The sequence below is a fragment of the Hirundo rustica genome, chromosome 19, assembly GCF_015227805.2.
Source record: "Hirundo rustica isolate bHirRus1 chromosome 19, bHirRus1.pri.v3, whole genome shotgun sequence".
In the NCBI taxonomy this organism is placed as follows: domain Eukaryota; kingdom Metazoa; phylum Chordata; class Aves; order Passeriformes; family Hirundinidae; genus Hirundo; species Hirundo rustica.
The window spans coordinates 3,996,898-4,015,953 of NC_053468.1; the positions used below are offsets into that span (position 1 = coordinate 3,996,898).

General features: G+C 50.5%; 2 protein-coding genes across 2 annotated transcripts in view; one reads left to right on the forward strand and one right to left on the reverse strand.

Annotated features, from left to right (window-relative positions):
• Window positions 1–71: 71 nt before the first annotated feature.
• Window positions 72–2,807, forward strand: ABHD15 (abhydrolase domain containing 15). Its single transcript, XM_040082583.2, is given in 3 exon segments — window positions 72–624; window positions 626–1,053; window positions 2,279–2,807. Coding segments are annotated over 3 exon segments (1,317 nt in total). The 5' UTR covers window positions 72–213; the 3' UTR covers window positions 2,757–2,807.
• TAOK1 (TAO kinase 1) overlaps window positions 2,795–19,056 on the reverse strand; it is a 69,323-nt gene continuing 53,061 nt past the window's right edge. The window contains exons 18-20 of the mRNA XM_040082577.2: window positions 16,680–16,892; window positions 15,428–15,610; window positions 2,795–11,945 (exon numbers count right to left, since the gene is read on the reverse strand). Coding sequence (XP_039938511.1) covers window positions 11,484–11,945; window positions 15,428–15,610; window positions 16,680–16,892 — 858 coding nt within the window. The 3' untranslated portion in view covers window positions 2,795–11,483. The remainder of the gene's footprint in view (window positions 11,946–15,427; window positions 15,611–16,679; window positions 16,893–19,056) is intronic.

Here is a 19,056-nt window from a genome sequence, read left to right on the forward strand (position 1 = left end):
AGGGGGTTCGATCCCTCCGGCGCCAGGCAGGGCTTGGCCACGTGTCCCTCCCGTTTCACCCAGTCCCCTTGGCCCTGCTGGCCGCTCACGCCATCCCCGGCACAGCCCTGCTGTTTGCCCAGCCCCGGGGCTGGGCTTCCCCGGCACGGCCCCGCCGTCGCTCTGTGAACCCGCCGACCATCGGGGCTGCCGGCTGCAGCTCCTGCCGCCTCCATGCTGTCCCCGGAGGGTTTGGTGGCCGCGGCCGCGGTGCTCATGGGGCTGGGCCTGCTGGCTTGGTGCCTTTGGGCAGGGAGGCTGGAAATACCTGGAGACCTGGGAGAGGAGGAGGAGGAGAAGGAGGAGGAAGGGATCCCCTTCATGGCCGAGGAGGGCTCGGGGCACTGCCGGCTGCTGTGCAAGCCCTCGGCTCTGGCTCAGCACCTGGCGCGGAGCTTGGGGCGGTCAGCAGCGCTGAAGGGGGGACGCTGGCTGTGGCCGCGCTGGCCGCAGCTCCAGCTGCTGTGGCAGCTCCTGCAGCCACCTGAGCCGGAGCCGCTGGTGGCCCGTGAGCTCCTGCAGCTGCCCGACGCTGGGCTGGTGGCCTTGGACTGGCTGGTGGGGCCGTGGGGGGCTGCGAGTGGTGGGGGGGGGGATCTCCAGCCCAGTGCTGCTGCTCATCCCCAACGCTGCCGGGAAGGTGACGGGGGGGCTGCTGCAGCTGGGGCTGCGGGCGCTGGAGCGGGGTTTCATCCCCGTCATCTTCAACCGCCGCGGCCACAACGGCTGCCCCCTCACCACCCCCCGGCTCCAGCCCTTCGGGGATCCCGGGGACCTGCGGGAGGCTGTGACCTACCTGCGGTGCCGGCACCCCTCTGCTCCTCTGCTGGCCGTCAGCGAGGGCTCGGGCTCGGGGCTGCTGCTCGCCTACCTGGGCGAGAGCGGCTCCTCCAGCCGCCTGGCCGCCGCCGCCTGCCTCTCCCCCATCTTCCGTGGCCGGGACTGGTTTGAAGCCGGGATGCCCTGGCTTTACGAGTGGCCGCTGCTCCTCCACCTCAAGCAGGGATTGAGCAGGTCAGTGCAGCCTCTTGGGTTTGGGGAGGTGGATGGGGGTACCCCGGGAACCCCTCGGTCATCCCTGGTGGTGTGTGTGGGGTGGGTGCTGCTGCCGACACCGGGAGCCCCAGTGCAGGGGCAGAGGTGCTGAGGGCAGCAGAACGTGCTGGTTAATGAACACCAGCCTGGAGCCAGCTGCCATGGGGCCGCCTGGGCCACCACATGTGTCCCCGGCCTGGCTGGGGCTGCGGAGCATCTTGGGGTTCCTGAGCTGGGAGATCTGTCCCCCCGGGAGGGGTTGGTGAAGCCCCTGTGTGGTTCTGGACCGTGAGGGGTGAGTGGGGCTGGCCCCTCTCCCTGCACTGCCCCTTGTCCCCGGCACCTGACCCTCGCGTTGGCCCTGTGGGGGGACTGTGATGCCAACCCACAGCTGGGGAGGGGGCTGTGACTGCTGCTGTCCCTTCCCAAGGGGTCTGGGTCCCCTATTGCCCAACACAGCCAAGCTCGAGTGGGCCAAACACTGGCTGAGACAGGAGACAAACTGCCCTGGGCCAAGGCCTTGAGCAAGTGAGCCCTTCCCCGGGTGGTGCTGAGAGCTCGTGAGGGCAAAGGGACCCTGCAGGTGGGCAGAGAGGGGCCAGAAGAATGCAAATAAACCCCAAAACATAGGGGCAATCAGGTGACAGGTGAAGCTGCAGCAATCCCAGATGGGTGCAGCAAGGTACAGGGCTTACTGCAGGGATGGGATATGGGGGGGTGGGCAGCAGAGAGTCTCCCCCTTCCCTATTTCCCCATTCTCACTGCAAATGCTGCTGTCACGGTAACGAAATGGGAGTGCTGGCTGTCTCCCGTTGTCATGGCACCCGAGCTGCGCTGTGGGCACCCTCCAGGATCCCAGGCAAAGGGCTGGGATGGGCCTCCTAAGCCACTCTGGGAGTAGGGCAGTCGAGGTCACCCCTGTTCCCCTGCATGCAGGGCCAGGACTGTCGAGCAGTCATTTCTGACAACGGGGCACACTAGCTGGTGGCACCCCCATGGCAGCATCCCTATAGCCCCCAGCTCTAGGTGGGGGCTCCCTATGACCCTCCACCCCCACGGCAGCATGCCCCAGCCCCTGCCAACATTCCCTGTGGCCCCCATCCCAAGCAGCATCCCTGAAGCCCCCAGCAGTGTCCCCATTGCCCCCAGCCCCCGGCGGCATCCCTGAACCCCCAAGCCCACGGCGGCCACCCCATCCCCGCAGGTACGTGGGGGCCCTGGCCGAGGTGGTGGACATGGACAGGCTCCTGGGCAGCCGCTCGCTGCGGGAGCTGGAGGAAACCCTCTTCTGCCGGACTCGGAGCCGCCCCACCAGCTGGGAGAGCTACTGGGAGCGCAACGAGCCCCTGCGCGACGCGGACGAGGCGGCGGTGCCGGTGCTGTGCCTCTGCAGCGCCGATGACCCCGTGCGCGGTCCCCCGGCCCGGAGCCTGCCCACGGAGCTCTTCCGCAGCAGCCCCTACTTCTTCCTGCTGCTGACCCCGCACGGGGGGCACTGCGGCTTCCCCCGCCGGGGGCCGGGGCGCTGCTGGGCCCACGAGGCCGTGCTGGAATATTTCAGGGCCATGGCCGAGTTCCTGCGGACGGAGGAGAGGAGGAAGGGGCTGCCGCGGCCCCGCAGGTGGGGAGGTCTCCCGGTCGAGCCCCCCGTGTTCACCTGGCAGAGGTCCTACACGCGGTAGCCCCCCTGGGCCAGGGTCTCACAAAAGCAGGCAGACACTCCGTGTACTAAAATTACTTTATTACAGTTGATTTTTTTTTTTTTTTAACATTTCCTTTGCTATGATACAAAGGATACTTACAAACAAAATATTACATATGACCTTATTTTTTTTTTTTCTCTTCTCTTATTTTCTGACAACTTGGTAACAGCTTTAAATGCACAATCTATACAATTAATACAGGTTATATATGAGCTATAATGTATGTTGAACCAGAAGAATACCAGAATACTGACAATATACTGTACATTAAGCCTTACCAGTTAGTGCTCGTGGCATTTTCTACAAGAAGGAAAACGCACACCTGTAGATTCACTCATACCAGCTGGTGCTACCAGACACGGAAGCAAGAAGGAGTTTAATTCCCCTGGTTAAATCCTTCGTGGCCCATCACCGCGGTGCTGAGCCTGGAAACCTCAGACCAGTGTTCATAGTAAAACAGCAGATATGTGTGTGGTTTTTTTTTTCTATCTAATGCTCTGTGGCACAGCACGGCGCCAGCCGGGCTTGGCCATACCTGGATGATGCCCCAGAGCAAACGGCCATGGCGCTGGGGCCGGGCCCTGGGCGAGCTCTTGTTGGGGAGCTGGACCTCCTTGGGGAGGGGGAGAGGAGGAGGAGAGGAAAAGCAGCAACAGCTTTGCTGTCATCAGCAGGCAGCTCTTGGGTTTGTGCACATGAACAGGCGGTCGCCGAGGGGGAAGAGCAAGCCCGAGGCGCGGCGCTCCCAGCACGGCTCGGAGCTCGTGCCCGGCAAACCCTCCACGGGGTCGGGCAGCAGCTGCCCTGTGGTCGCCTCCTCACCAGGAAAGGTTTGCTTTTGTTTTGCAGCCAAAGCCAGAGGTGTGTGGCTACAGGTGTGCACTTCCCCTCCTCCCGCTGGGGTCTACATCGCACTGATAAGGTTACATTTTTGTTTTTTATTTAATTTTTTTTTTTCCTTTTTAAAGCAACCAGCAAGTGAAGCATTTTTTTTTAGTCGACTGGCAAAAAGACCTGGCATTTGCACAAAAGCTGCAAATGGAAAAGAGCCATCCCCTCCTCCCACCCACTGCATCCCAGCCCAGAAAAATCCCAAACTGTTGGCGGAAGAAAGAAAAAAGAAAAAAACCACAACAGGGGTGGAGAAGAGGAAGGGAAGGGGAAACAGGTTGGAAAATACCAGGTTTGAGTTAACATTTCCTTGACTTCACACAATTCTTGTGCAAAAAGAAACAACCCCCACCCCCCCAACAAAAAAACCAAGACCCAGAAACATGCTGGAAATAATGAAAACGAATGGAAAGTAATATATAAAATTAAAAATATAAATAGGATGTCTGGCTGACTGGTAGAAGAATAGGTCATTTAGGTTACAAAAAGGAATATACATTCAAGAGGCTCTGAACCCAGTGGGGTAACTGATGTTAAACTTGTGTTAATAGTTAGGCTAGAATTCTCAAGTTTGTCTTTAAAATCTTCACAACACAAGCAAGCTATTTTTAAAAAATATACACTATACACACCTCACACAGCTTCTCCTATCCGTATTACACACGTTACGCTACCCTCCCATCCACTACACCGAGGGGGGGGTCCCCCCATCCTGTCCCGACCCCCCGGCCCCGTGGTGGCGGTGGGGCAGCGATGGCTATGGGGCCGGGCAGGTCGCTTGGCCCCTCCACGTCTTACCACAACCTTCTCAAAGCATTTACAAGTCACCAAAGGGCTGTAGCCTTTTATGTTATACACACTTCACTTTGCAACGTTAATTATTTACATCAGGGCTGCCCCCCCATCTTTTAGCTGTTTCTAGGCAGGTAAAAAGAAAAAAAAAAGAAAAAAAAAAAAAGTTCCTGTTCCAAGCAAGCAGGGGGAAGAGCTGCAGGGGGTTAGGAGGGAAGAAAAGCTGAAGAAAGGAAGCGAGTGGTTTGCTTGCCAAAAGCCAAACCCATACGTGCTTGTCTGCCTCTCCTTCTCTCATCCATGAATGCTTACAAGCTCCCATTCCCTACAACCTCCAGGACAACCAGACCCGAGAGCACGGCCTCACCGGCGCTCAAACTCCTCTGCTCGCAGCTTCCCGGGATGCTCAGCACAGCTATCGACTCACAGGCTTGCCTCTGCCACAGGACACGGAGCACAGATCCTGACCATTCCTAGGAGCTCACCCCTCACTCAGCAGCAGGTATCGCAGGGCAAGCCAGCTGCAGTGGGGCAGGGACACCGGGACCCCCACAAGGCACCACACTGCACCCCCAAACTCGCCCTTGGAGCTGCCACCAGCCAGAGTCGGGCTCTGCCAGAGCCGTGCAGAGGCAGCGGCCGCCGGCTTCAGCTTGTCAACAACCCTGCGCTGATTTCTGCACTCCACTGAGCTCAGAGTTGCCATAGAAATGTGTGATCCTGGCACTAAAAGCAGGCAACGATCTCAATTCAGTGGCTTTTTTTTTTTTTTTTTTTTTTTTTTTGGTTTGTTTTGTTGCTTTTGGGTTTTTTTTTTCCTCCAGTAGATTTAGATGAACTCGGGTTTAAGACAAAAGCAGTTGGAAGGGGAAAAACAGATCATTTCTAGAGAGACTGAAAAACAGCCGCAAGCCGGTATTAAACTGCAGCAAAGAACCTGAACTTGGTTCCCGTTGAGTTCAGCTCCAGAGCAAGCTCAAAGCCACCGCTCTGTCCCTCGCACTGCCCTCCGTGCGGCACACGACGCCCAAGGGAAGGAGATTCCACACAGCCATCAGGGAAAACGCAGCCAGAGGCTGGAAGCTGAAAGCCCCGGGCTGTTGGCCTCCCCAGCTCGCAACATTTAAGCATAAATTCCTTACAGCATCACTGGACAAGTCTCGGGGATTAGGTGCATGCTGAACTACGACTGGCAATTACAGTAGCTTTTTGCTAGCTGGCACATACTGTATCTATAAATTTTAGTACAAAAACTTAAAAAATACAGAAACTAGGTCAATTTGTTAACTACATATTTACATTAATTACAATTCTTTTCACTGACAATAATTAAACTAATTGTCAGTGAAAATTCAAACTGTGCATGTTCTGAGGTACCCGTACTCAAGGGTGGGGAGTGGGGCAGGGGCCCGGAGGGGCGAGGTGGGGGGAAGTTTCCCCCCAGGGTTTGTTCACATCCTTGGGGGCAACGCTCGGCCCTCCTGGTTCCTGGTCTCACTGTGTGCACTCAGAGAAAGCAAGGAGAGCGGGAGCTGAGATTGGGGTCTTATTTTCCCGAGGACACGGCTTAAGGATGTTTTGAGGATGCCAGGCAGGTGCAGAGCCAATGGTCATGTACCAAACTGCCTTTACCCCCACCACAGGGAGCCTTCAGGTGAAGTGCAAGTATCGAGACCCACAGCTCAGTGGTTAAGGTGCTTGTTTGCTGGCAAATCCGATTTACTAAGTCCCTCTCTAGCTGACAAAGGGCTCTCCTTCTCCCCAGAGAAGGGGGCAGGGATGCAGCAGGCAGCATCACAGCCCCAGGTGGCTGAACCTCATTGTGCAACAGGAACCTGGGTTATCTGCCGCCACCGCTCCCTGGTGGGGTGATGTTTACCAAAACAACTAAATCTATCAGGTTTTCTTATTTTCTGGCTGTAAACAGCAAGCCCCAACCCTCCAAAGAGCCTCACATATATTCCTCAAAAGACTCTGGTTCAATCGATTCGTAAAAGTGCAAACTCAAACAACCACAGCAGAGGGACAGTGACCAGCATTCCCTGCCTGGGTATCCACTGCTCCTCTGTCCTGGGCACATGGCTCTGGGCTCACCGCAGGCCAGCACTGGGAACGTCCTACAGGTAGGAGCACAGCTAAAGACAACACTACTCCTTGGGAAAAGGTAAGAATGACCCAACCAAACTTGAATCTCACCTAAAAAACTTCCAAGAGACCTTCCAAAAGGGACAGGGGGAATATTGCCTCTGAATTTTCCGGCAGCACAAAGAGAGCCCAGGGTTGGCATTCTGCTGAGCTGGCGGGGCGTCCTTGGGGGAAATGAGTGATCTGACACATGCAAGAACCGCTTATCCCCTGAACTGTCAAATGCCTCCCTAAGATGGGGTCTGTAGAGGACAGAGGAGAAGGTCAGAAGGGTCTTCACAGCTTGAGGAGCTGGTGGTGTCCAGCTTGGCACTCGCCCCTCTACTATGAGAAAGACCGGGGCAAGATTTACTAGAACTGCAGAGCAAGCACCCAGGAGAGGAACTAGACTTTCCGCTGCTGGCTGGACTTGAGTGATGTAGCACACAGGCCTAAGCAGAATAAAGAATGGACCAAGAGCATCTCTGTGTGTATTTATGGATGTATAGACCGTACACACATGTGTACTTTAAATCTCCCAATTTAGCTTCTCTTTTGCCCCTCCACACAGCCTAAGAACCTCCAGGTATCAGACACACACCAAGGCAGTCAGTGTTCGGAGCTAGCGGCAGCTCCACCTCAGGAATGCCAAAAGCCAGTGCCGGTGCAGCGAGCCAAGACCGTGCCGGGCTTGTGATCTTTCGTGGCGAGACGCAGCTGGGGACTCTGAGCTCAGCCTGCTGAGCACTTCACCGGCCCACTCGCCGCCTCCCCAGCAGATCCCTACATTGCCTCCACTGCTTGCCTATCGCTAAACCATCTGGTTTTCTTCTATGCTGCCTTCTGACTTTCTGGTACCCTCAGGGAGCTCCCTCCTCTCCTTCACAGCACACCCGCAGCAGCTACCTATCCTCTCATGCCCCAGAAAAAGCAAGCTGCAATTAGCAGGGCTGCACTTCAGCGAGGGTTCAGCCCTAGCACAGCCTGTGCCACGTCCGTGCCCTGAGAGCCCTGCTGAGGGGTTGCTTTTGCTCACAAACAGGAGCGCTGAAGAACAGCAGAACTGAAGTGCCCTGACAGAAATGCACAGCATGAGGAGTGTGTGCACCTATACCCACACACACACGTACATACAGAGTATATAAATATATACAAATGAGATACCATATATATATCCAGAGAGATGTGCGTATTCAACAGAGTAATGGTAGACAGTGGTACGATAGGATTTATTGCCTCTCAAGAAATGGCACGTAAGCAGGGTCGAGGGGCTGGGAGCCTGGAGGCGAGGGGTCTTGGGGGTTTAAACAACAGCACAGCCCCAGGATGGCCCTGGCTGCACCCCCATGCAGGTCACAGCGAGTGTGCAGTGCCCGTTCTTCTGGCGAGGGAGGGCTGGGTGGGACACAGAGCGATGCCAGCCTGGCTCCAAGCCAGGCAAGTAATGGCTGCAGGGAATTTTTCTGCGGAAAGTTTGGTATCACACCACGTATTTAGTTGCTCAACTTCTTTGAAGCTCACAGGCTTGGAGGGAATGCAGGTGAAACAGAGCTGTGGCCTCCATTTCAGTGCTGCATCCAAGGAAGAAAGCATGTCATGTTGAACATGGAAGGGAGAGGTGGCTGCTGGCTCCCTGGGACCATGAAAAACAAGGAAAATGTGGTCCCTTTCACTGATTTTAAATAAAATCAAAGGAAATTTGAATCAGAAAGAGGTAAAAATGCTGGCTACTCTGGTTTTTCCATCTCTGGGACAAGCTACACCAGAACTCCAGGTCTTTGCAGAGGGGAGAGAAAAATAACCACAGAAGAGATTTCAGGGGTCAAACTGGTCATTTGATAATGCCGCAATAAAGTTTGCAAAGTAGTCCACGCAAAAGAGTTCCCCAGCGTTAAATATGAACGTAAGAGATGCAAGAGAACATCTTTGCTGAGGTACTAGAGTAGTTTCCACAATTTACAGATTACAATAATTTTAAAACCAAAGTTAGGGCATGACTGCAATGAGCACAACATAGAGCAATTGGCCTCACTTTTTAAAATGCTTTACTTTTAAAAAGAAGAGTTTGCAAACTGATTCAGAGAGTGTTTGCATCTCTCTAGTGCACAGTTGTTCATGTATCTCAGAAATAAACCTGAGACACATTAAAATTCTCAACACCGAGGGCCTCCTCAATTACCTGCAAGGCAAAGCCTGACCCTGAGTTCCTCTGGCTACAGCTGTGTAATGAGGTGCTTCCCCTCGAGATCAGGCAGTTTTGGGACAGCTTTTTTTTCCCCCACGTACACACAGGGACACACACATTTAGACCAGTTGATCTGAATCAGTTTTTGCAAACTATTTTAATTAAAATATTAACTTGTTGGAATAGTCCAGGTCTGCACATGATATACATGTAAAAATGGTTACTACACAATTCTTTTTGAATACAAAAAAGCCAATATGGGATAGCCATCATTTGGATTCAGCATTCAGTCATGCTTGACATTACACAAAGAGATGTGTTGAGAGAATTCTGTTGAAGTAGCTCAATTTAAGCCAGAGACTTTGACCAAATTCAAACCATAACAGAAGCAGAAGAATGAACCCACTGAACTTGCAGGTAAAGCCTGTCCCCACTGTAGCTGCTGCTGTTTGGGATAGAGGAGCTGAACTCAAAATGCTGTGTTAGCACCATGCTCTGGGCACACCCTCCACACTCATGTGGCGAACCCCAATATAATTTTGGCCTTTCATTTCGGTTTTGTCTCTCCTTCCAAACCTAAGAAAACACGGGTACCTTTCCTAAATGAGTTTCGCTGCATTTCAACAACACTGCAATGCAAAAGAGTGACCCCAAAACATCCAATTCCACATAAAAACATAGCAGAGGAAAGGACACGACAATTCAGTCACCACTTGCCCCCAGGAGCATCCAGAGGCACCTCCACGGGACCCACACCTCATCCAAGGCTTCTGTCAACTGTTAGTACTACAAAACTCCTCACTTAAGGGGCTGCTCAAACACGTTTTGGTAGAGTTTCCATCTTCAATTAGAGTGATACGTTATGTCAAGATGCTAGCAATCCCAGCTGGATTCACCGGACACTGGCAGAGAGTTAAGGAGTGGGAGTGGATGTTAATTTAGCTAATGAAAGAACGCTGCCCTGTCGAGTACTGAACAGCAGCGAGACACTATTTACTATATAAATATGTCACGTGGACAAACACATTTGGAAAACCTCGCTTTTGAGCCCTATAAACATATTAAAGGCAAATCCTAGAGTTAGCAGCTAGTGTTTTCTTCAAGATGATTAGTGTGCAAGGAAAAACATTTACAAAGAACCCTGGCTGGTCAGTCCCCAAGACGGAAATCTTTCCTCAAACCAAACTTCATCTACCTGCTCTTCCCACAGTCCTGGCTGACCCAGATCATCCTGGCACTGGCACGAGAACATGGGGGCATCTCTGGTTCCCAGCACTAAGGGATGACACGATGCCACAAAGTCATTCAGTCACGAGACTCCCTGACCTTTTATCTCTGTATGGATTTCACAACCTCCTTTGCTTCCTTTCAGTAGTACAGCAGCTCCAATGAGCCCTCTGGAAGTAGTGCCTTCTCACATGGTGATACGCTGCCAAAATATCACAGCATCTCAAGGGACTGTAAAAGTTGTGAAGTATTGCAGCAATGAAAATAATAAAAAAGGAGCCTCACATGCAGCAAGATCTACAGTGGTGATGTGGGTTAGTCATCAGCTGGGAAAAGAGTCATTGGCTCAGCTCCTCCTGGTACACCATGGCAACTAAACATTTCAACAGTTGGCTACACGCTACATGTAAACAGGAAATTGCAACAAGCCAAAAAGGTAATAAATTGGTGGATGTAGTGTAATAATGAAAAACCCGATCAATGGCATTTTGTAACTATGGCATCCTTCAAAACACCTCTGGCATTTGAGACTGATTGGCTGAAAGTCTAAACATTTCTGAATGGAGCAAAAAAGACTACGCTGGGCTCCAAGAATTATTCTGATGCTTAGCTAAAATGAGATGTCACAGTACTAGCTGTACAAGTGCATTACTCACGCTCCTCTGCCCAACCTCATCTGAGCTACCAGCAGCACAGTCAGGGAGTGCCAAAGCAGACAGACAATTTCAAACATTCCTAGCTTGTTCCCTCCAGACAGGTTTACCTACAGAGTTGTCGGGAAGCTGACCAGTGCCTTCTGAGAGAACGTCGCTTCTTACACGACACGGAGCGGGCACTTGGGTAGAAGGGCCCTGTTGAGCCCTGGTGTCTCTTGGCCTCTCTTCTCACCTTCCTCCTCACCTACAAGCCTTTGAAAATGCCTCCTCGCAGAGGCAATACCCTAGAAATTTATCCAATTTATTGACAAATAAAAATGGAACAGAAGATCCAGCTGTTCCTCCCCTGGATGTTGGTTTAAAGGCAGCTCGCCTGGTTTTTGCAGGGTGGCAGATCGAAATTTATGGACATGGGAGGAGGTCTCCATTCTCCCTCAGACTTCCTACATGGATGGCATGATGAGGGCAGTCTGAGGCCCTTCTCTCCTGTCAGTGTCATGACCACCAGCCAACTCTTCTGACTAATTGCATATATTTCTCAGACGCCCTCCCAAGACCCCTCCAAAAAGTAAAAAACAAAACAAAAAAAACCCCCAACAAAACAAAACAAAAAAAACCAAAAACCACCCCCCAAACCCTGCAGCCAAATACTATGACATCCCAGTTAGTAAACACAAAACATAATGCTTTACAAAATGAATACAATATTCCATGTGCACCCAGCTTCCACACGTCAGCACCGCACTGAGGAGGCTGCTGGGCTGGTGTCTGTAGGCAGTTTCTGTTGGCAGACAGCTCCAGTGGAATTGCCACCCTCAGTTATTGTTTAAGTTATGTATAAGACATGTGTGAACCATTGGATATTTGTGAAGTAACACTTGTGCTCCTGCTCATGCCCTGCTCCGTCCGTCCCCCAGAAGCTGTCCGCCTCAGAGCCTGGGGGCTGTTGCGGACCCCTATAGCACTACTTCGAGGTACCCCCTGCATGGGCCCCGAGGGGTGACCCCATGGCTGGGGTCCACCTTGCATTGGATGGCCCCAAGCTTGTGGTGGGCCACCCATGGGATGACCCCAGTGAGGTCCTGCACCCCCAGTAGGATTGTGGGACCAGCCAGAAGCTCCCGGGTAGCTGTGGCTGAACGCCTCGGGGGAGAGATTAGAAAGAACCATATTACTAAAACCTAGCCTCATGCTTTCTGAGTCAAAGGCTTCGATCTCGCGAGCTTGACGCTCCAGCAGGCTTCGTATCCGCTCGGTGCGCTCGTTCTGCAACGCCAGCATCTCCTCCTCAATCTAGGAAGGAAAAAAAAGAGACAGTCTGCAGCAGCAGGACAGGCACAGCCTCTGGAGGACCTGTAACAGCTACTGAGGGACTTTCTCCCTATGTCCGTGCAGGAAACTGGCTCTAGATCAGATGTCCATGGACATGCAGTCTGTTCTGTACAGTCTGTTGAGTACAAAAGGGTGAATTTTATAAGGGTTAAGTCCCACAGACCCGCACAGGTCAAAGGGTGGTGAACACCAGCTGGAGGGTGTAGGTCCTTGTTCCCCGGTGAATACATGAATTTGAGGGATGAGAATCTAAAGTTTGCACTGATACCAACAGCTTGACGTAGATTCATCTTCTGAGATAAAGCCAAGCCTACAGCTTCCACAGAAGCCTGCTGGGAAAGCACCCTCAGGTACATCCTGCCAACACTGCTAAGGGTGACCCTCACTGTTTGTAGCTGAATCTGATGATGAATATGATGGTGACTGTTGTTTTCTCCAGGATTCAGTGCACAAGCCCACATTCAGCTTCCTCTCTAATGTTCACTGCCCAGATTTTCTTAGCTCGTGTATTTATCACCTCCTATCTATTCCTTTCCTAATTTGGTTTTCTCATATTTCACTGCCCTGATACTCTTCCCAGGGTGTGTGGCTGAAGGACATAGGCAGTGGTATTTCAGTTGTGTGGCAGATTATTAGCTAGATGATATGCAAGCTGGCAACTCCAATTTCTCCCCACAACACTGTTCCAAATTGGTTTCAAGACTGCTTTGGTAGGGGCACTGGGATCAGCACTTTAAGTACTGAAAACACAGGACTATGACCTCCTGACAAACATCCATCAGACAGGATGAAAGCCTTTCTTATTGAAATCTTTGCAGTCAGGTGGAGAGACAAAACCCATTATCTTCTTGCCAGCACTGAAAAAGCATCTTTTGGCCGCAGTGAAAAAGACCAAACGGGGAAAAAGCAGCAGCCAAGACTTTCAGCACAGCTCACTGGCATCTCCCTGCTGTCAGCAGCACCGTGGCCAAGAGGTGTTATCTGGGTCTGTGCTGAAGGCACCGGGCAGAGCCTTGTACTTGTAAGCACTGTCTTGCCTGAGTCAGGGAATATGCAAAGCAATTTCATCTGGAATTGAGGAAACAATCTGCTCCAGCATGAGTCATCTCCTGAGCCATTTGGGGTTTTCAGAAACTCCTTCTCCACTTGCCTGTTACTCTAGGTGAGTGACAGACTCTGCACTGAGCAGCCCTGCTCACTATTCCTGCTGAAAGCCACAAAGGCAGCAGAGGAAGAAGGTGCCTTCTCTAACATTAGCTCTTTAAAATGCTCCGCTTGTTTTCTTTCCTGTCCTGCTATCTAAGCAGAATCCTCCTTTTTCAATGTCTTCAGCATGTCACCCTTTTCAGTCTCAGTGACAGTGTAACACACAGGACTCGGTGCAACCGAACTTCACTGAAAGGCCTGACACTTTGCTAAAGTGACATCACTCAAACCACTCTGAAAATGAAGTGTCTGAGGCATGTGGGAAGGAAATGACTAAATCCGAATTCTTTTAAAGACACTCTTGGGACATGCTCATTGCTGGTGCAATACAAACAACATTTCACATCAATGAGGCTTGGCTACTCCCTCCTTACTCCAGGGTTGGACATGACACGCATGCTCTGCTGAGTTATGGTGATGGGCACCACCAAGAATAAAGAGCAGCCTGCTGAAAAGGAAGCAGATTTCTATGCATACACTAACTTCTGGAATCTGGTTTATTATTGAACCCCAGGGACTGACTTTGCCACAGGCTACACATTTATTTGTTCCTATAAATGCAGACATTCATCTTGTGCACATACCTGCCCTTTCTCTGGCTGCCAGCTTCAGTTAGCACATGCCAGCAAACACCAGGTGACATCGCTGAGGGACCCACACCAGAACACTCTCAACTCTTAGTTCTTACAAAAACAGAACATCACCTCTCCTCCCAAAAAAACACCCCTGCAAAAGAACGACGTGTCTGCCTCTGGACCCACACGTTTGCCCTTGAGTCACTGCCAAGTGCCTGGAACCCCACCAAGGTCTCACTGCTGGTGCATGACTTGTGATTTTCCTGTGCCAAAACTGCACATATTGCTACAGGAACCTATGAAAGCTGAAGCACCGTCAATTTTTTTGCTATTCTAAGGCAATATAGGGACACAAACATATAGAAAATTACGCTAGGTGATATTTTTATCGGTTTTTCCTCTCTGTGAAGTAGCATTGCTAAGCTTCCTATCCCCATTACTGATGCCAAATCCTCCACAGGGGTTTTCCATGCATAGAGACTTCAATCCTGGTACACAATGGACGACTTCTACAACATTATTGGTTGATGTGGGTTTCTTTTGCTGGCCTCACTGCAGCTTCTAACGCTATCTGCAATACACGCTGCTCCCACCAAGCAGGGAGCACTGGCTCACGGTGGCACTTCCCCCCTGAGCAGCTCATGCCACCAGAGGGCAATGCACCTCCAGATAAATCCATACTCGTGCCAGGCTGTGACAGGAGCTGGGATCAAAGAAACCAGTACTGGTGTCTAAAGGCAGCTATCGCACACGAGTGACACACACGAACTCTGCTTTCACAAATTCAACTGTTTTCGGAGAGCAATTGCCTCCTTGCAGAAGACCAAAGCCTGACAGGGCTGTGCTGCCTCCTTGGGGGTGCTCCCTCGTCTGGCCGTGAGGTGGAGCAGTGAGTGCTCTGTGGACTATCCCAGCATCCATCCATTAGCCCCTGGAAGAATTTCAGTGCAAAGAACCTCAAGGCCGCAGAGGAATCACCCTTGTTGATTACACACCGAAAAACGAAATTGGGAACTGTTGTGTGAACGGCAATGGCTAACACCTATAAGGCAAGTCCAAAAGGAAAAACAACTGCAGAAGGAAGGCTGACAATGTATTTCCTTCCACCAGTTTTTGGTGCATTTCCCTTCCCTTGGTCTGTGTAGGCCACTCCAAATTCCACATGTCTGACCCTGCATAGAAAAGCAAACTTCAGCAAGGAGCACCTGAATACACGCAGCCAACTGCAAGATGAGATTTGGGGAGCAGCAGATACACATACCTGTGGTTTTGGCTACCTGAGTTTGCTCATAACACACATAATGTCATACGGAAACTGCAGCCTCCAGCTTTAGGTTGTTACTGTCTGATGGGCCAGAGAAGCCAATCTCCAGCTCAGAGACAGAGAGTACAGTTCTCTTTCCCTTCTGCCCAGAGAGGCACAGCCCCCTCTGGCACACTTCAGGCAGCTCTATCCCAGCCAGAAGCTGCTCACACAGGAGGGCTGAGCTGGCAGAAAGTTTAGTCTATGTGTCACTGAGCTTTCAACCCCAGGGAGACAAATACCCAAATAATTAGTGTTACTATATACAGCAAAGTAAGAGCAGTTTTTCTTTCACTGATAAGTGGAATTTAGGATCTGAAATATGGAGTGTGCTCAGGATGCTCACACGCCCACTTTACCTTCTGCTCCAGGAGGGCCCGGCGGAGGGACACCCTCTGCTCAAGATCACGCAGCTCCCGATCATGCTGGGCTTCTGCCTGCATCTTGATTTTACTCTGATATGCGTTCAGCAGCTCCAATTCTTGCTGCAGCTGCATCTTCAAAACCTGGCACTCTGCTTCCTGTGCCTCATCCAAACGCAGCTGGGAAAGACAGACAATAGAGACGTTTCACCATGGGGTAACCACTGCTGACACTCCAGGGGAGGACCGTGGGGAGGGGGGGAATGGGTTGGGACATTGTTTTCTTAGCAATACAATTGGTCTCTATTGTACTCCGCTTCGCTGAACAGAGGACCTACAGTGACAAAGACTGGTGACAGTGAGCCCACAGCACTGATGCAAGTGATGCTGATGAGCAGTGGCGCCTCAGGAACCACGATCCACACTGCAGAGACCAGACTGCTGGAGGTGCAAACATCCTCAGCTCTCCTTTCACTAGAGGCAAAGAGAAGCTCTCTTGCTCTGTTCAACTGGATTAACCAATTACCTCTGCCCAGGAGACTTAAGTCCGTAGCCCTGCCAATGCAGGACTCTGGGCACAGAGATATAATGAAATAAACCTAAAAGCAATATGATACTGAACTTTTAACCTTCCCATCATAAATGAAGCCAGCTACCCTGCCTCAGAGCGTTAAATTTGTGTACAAAGTGATGTGAGCAGGAAGCAATATGCAAGAATTGCAAAGTAAAGTGCACATTTAATGTAGCAAGGATTCGAAGCATTGCTCATGTGGTCACTCCTTAAAGAAGGAATCACAGAACTTTCACAACACTTTGACCTGAGATTTACAGTCAAAACTGTGGACTCCTCCATGACTCAATGAGCAGCTTCTACCAGTGACACATGCTTGGGTTGGTATCATCAACAAATCAAAATCTAAATGAGTTAAGACAGCCAGTTGCAAACTATGTGATGATGCTCTAACAGGGATGTTTATGTTGCCACGTTTCATGCAAAAGCAGTCCTCTGGCCACACAGATGCATCACTTTGCATCTCTACAACAGCAGCTTCAGCTTCAGCCTGCCTGGAGGGGGTGGTAGGTCTTTCCTCTGCATTTGAACTCTGCTTTCTAAACACAGAGGAAGGACTGTGCAGGGAATGGCGCGTGCAGCAAGGAAGCAGAAAGCCTGCTGTCAGGATACGGAGCGGTTAAAATGCAAACATCCCTCTTTGGCTGAGGAACCCTGGGTCCCTCGGAGGCGACTCACAGCTTGTGTAGAGAGCATTTCATTAATGCTGTGATCATACTGCTCAGCCAGGATAGCCAGCTTCCGGGTCTGCTCCTCCTTGAGCCGTTTGAGGACAGCTTTATGTTCACTCTTTGGCGTGGTCTCCAGCAGATGGTTTCTCAGTGCTTTGTACTGTCTGGTTTGGATCTTGCATGTATCCTGAAACTGCTTCTTTATCTGTAGTTCTTTTGACTGAAAAGATGGAGGGGACACAAAGAAAAAACCAGCATGTTTCAAATGAGCGAAATATCCATTCAAATGGATATTTAGGATTACATTACGGATATGAGTTCAAGAATCCACAAATGTATATTAACATCTACAGTGCAAGGAGGGAAGCAAAATACACAAGAGGCAATGACTACTGCTGCAGCTGCTTTGACACTGCTACTGTGCGAAACAATTACAATACAGACACTTTCATAACAAAGCTCCAGCCTAAATACAGCTGTCTTTGCACAAAGAGCCTCACATTTGTCACTGGACTGGATCCAGTCCTGGGTGTTGCTTTTCAAGAAAAGTTCTTGAGGGACAGGACTAATACTTACTAGCACCAAAAGCCATACTTACACGACTGTGCTTGTATGGCACATATATATGAACAGCACTTAATGTTATGAAAAGAAGCAGATCTGGTGCATGGGAAAGGACAGGAAAAAAGAACAATGTTTTTTCCACTGAGGGGTTGGTGAATATAAGATGCATTCTAACCCTTGATACTATGAACTTGGTTTTCACAGAGAAACCCAAAAGAGACTAGATGCTTTAAAATGTACACCACAAAACAGTAGTATTGCGCTGGTCTAGCAAACAAAACAATTCCCCAGTATCACTGGAGCCTTACTGGAGATGGAGTTTTCCTCCCTTTGCACTTGCTAGCATCTCTGTATTGTTTAGAGACATAGCTGTGATTGCACACAGGGCTGGGAGACCCCAGTCCTGGAAAAGGTATCGGGATCTGGTTTTGCAGTATGACCCTGAAGAAATTGTTTTTTTTCTTTTACCTGCCTCCAGAGAAGCTTGTGAGGGTTAACATTTACTAAGTGTTTCAAGATCCTGAAAAAGAGGGTGTTCTGGAGTTCTCTGTATCTTTTTATGGGATGGCTGGCAGGGATACTTCTAACAAAGCAAAACCCAGAAGTGATGAGTGACGATGGTTAACTGACAGATGGTCAAGTTCACCATGGTTAAGAATAATATAAATAAATAAACACAAATCACTAAAATCAGCCATGAGGGCCTTCCCATTGTTAGGCACCATGCCAAATACCGAAGCACTAGAGGCACAAACAGAGCACAGGACCAGATTCCTGTTGGAGAAAGCGGGAAGAGCTCTGGGATGAGAACCAGTGAGGCAGATCTCTGTGTATGGCCACATCAGCCCCTCCACTGCCTGCTCCTGGCACTAACTCAGGGCTCAGCAGGGCAGGTGATAAGCACAGCACTTGCAGCTACTTCAAAAGGTGCAGTGGGATGAAACAACACCCCCAGCCCAAGCACACTTTGCTGCATAAAACAACAATAACACTTTGCTAACCTGATGCAGAGAGCAGGACAAGCATGGGTTTCATTCATATCAAAACATGTATCATGAAGAGGAATGCATCACTTTTAACCTTTCTAAATTTCACAGAAAGTTATTTCCTTCCAGGAAACCTTTAAGGTTGTTTCTCACTGCCCTTAAGGGAAGTGTCAGCAGGTTACACATTCCCACCAGGGACCTGGTCACAGCAAAACACTATCAACCTATTTTGTCCTCATTTTCTATGAAGTCTTGCTTGGACATCAGACTGTTTACAGGCTCCCAATCCAAAGGCTTTAACAACAGGAAACAGAAGGGAGGGGTAAGATTTCCAGTCAGACTTCTGACAAGATCATTTTGACCTAGTATTGTGAAATACCAGCAAGAGGGTATTTGCATCACAATTAACACACTCGAAATAATAACAGCCGTTTTCACTGAAGGGTGAATTCTAGTTATGGGTCCTTCTGGTGCTGTCATAGAACAGACACTGACCGTTAAAAACCTGCTTCCAGGACAAAGGGCCTCACTAAATAACAAAGGGAAAGCCTGAAATGTGCCCTTGAGGGAAAACGTTGCTGGGGAGAGAAACTGAACAAATGGTCAAATTATCTATTCAATTAAGAATACTTGCCTGCATTAGTCAGAAGCAGGAGAAGGAGTTAATGCTACAGAACAGCCTCGATAAAGAGGGGATTGTGCTACAAACCCAACGGTTGTCCACGGGCTGCGCTGCTAGCACTGCATGTACGCAAAGGTGCAGGATTGACAGCTCAAGCCTGAAATCCCTCACTAATCACAGAACAGCCATGCAAAGCAAAGTGCAAGCTTTCC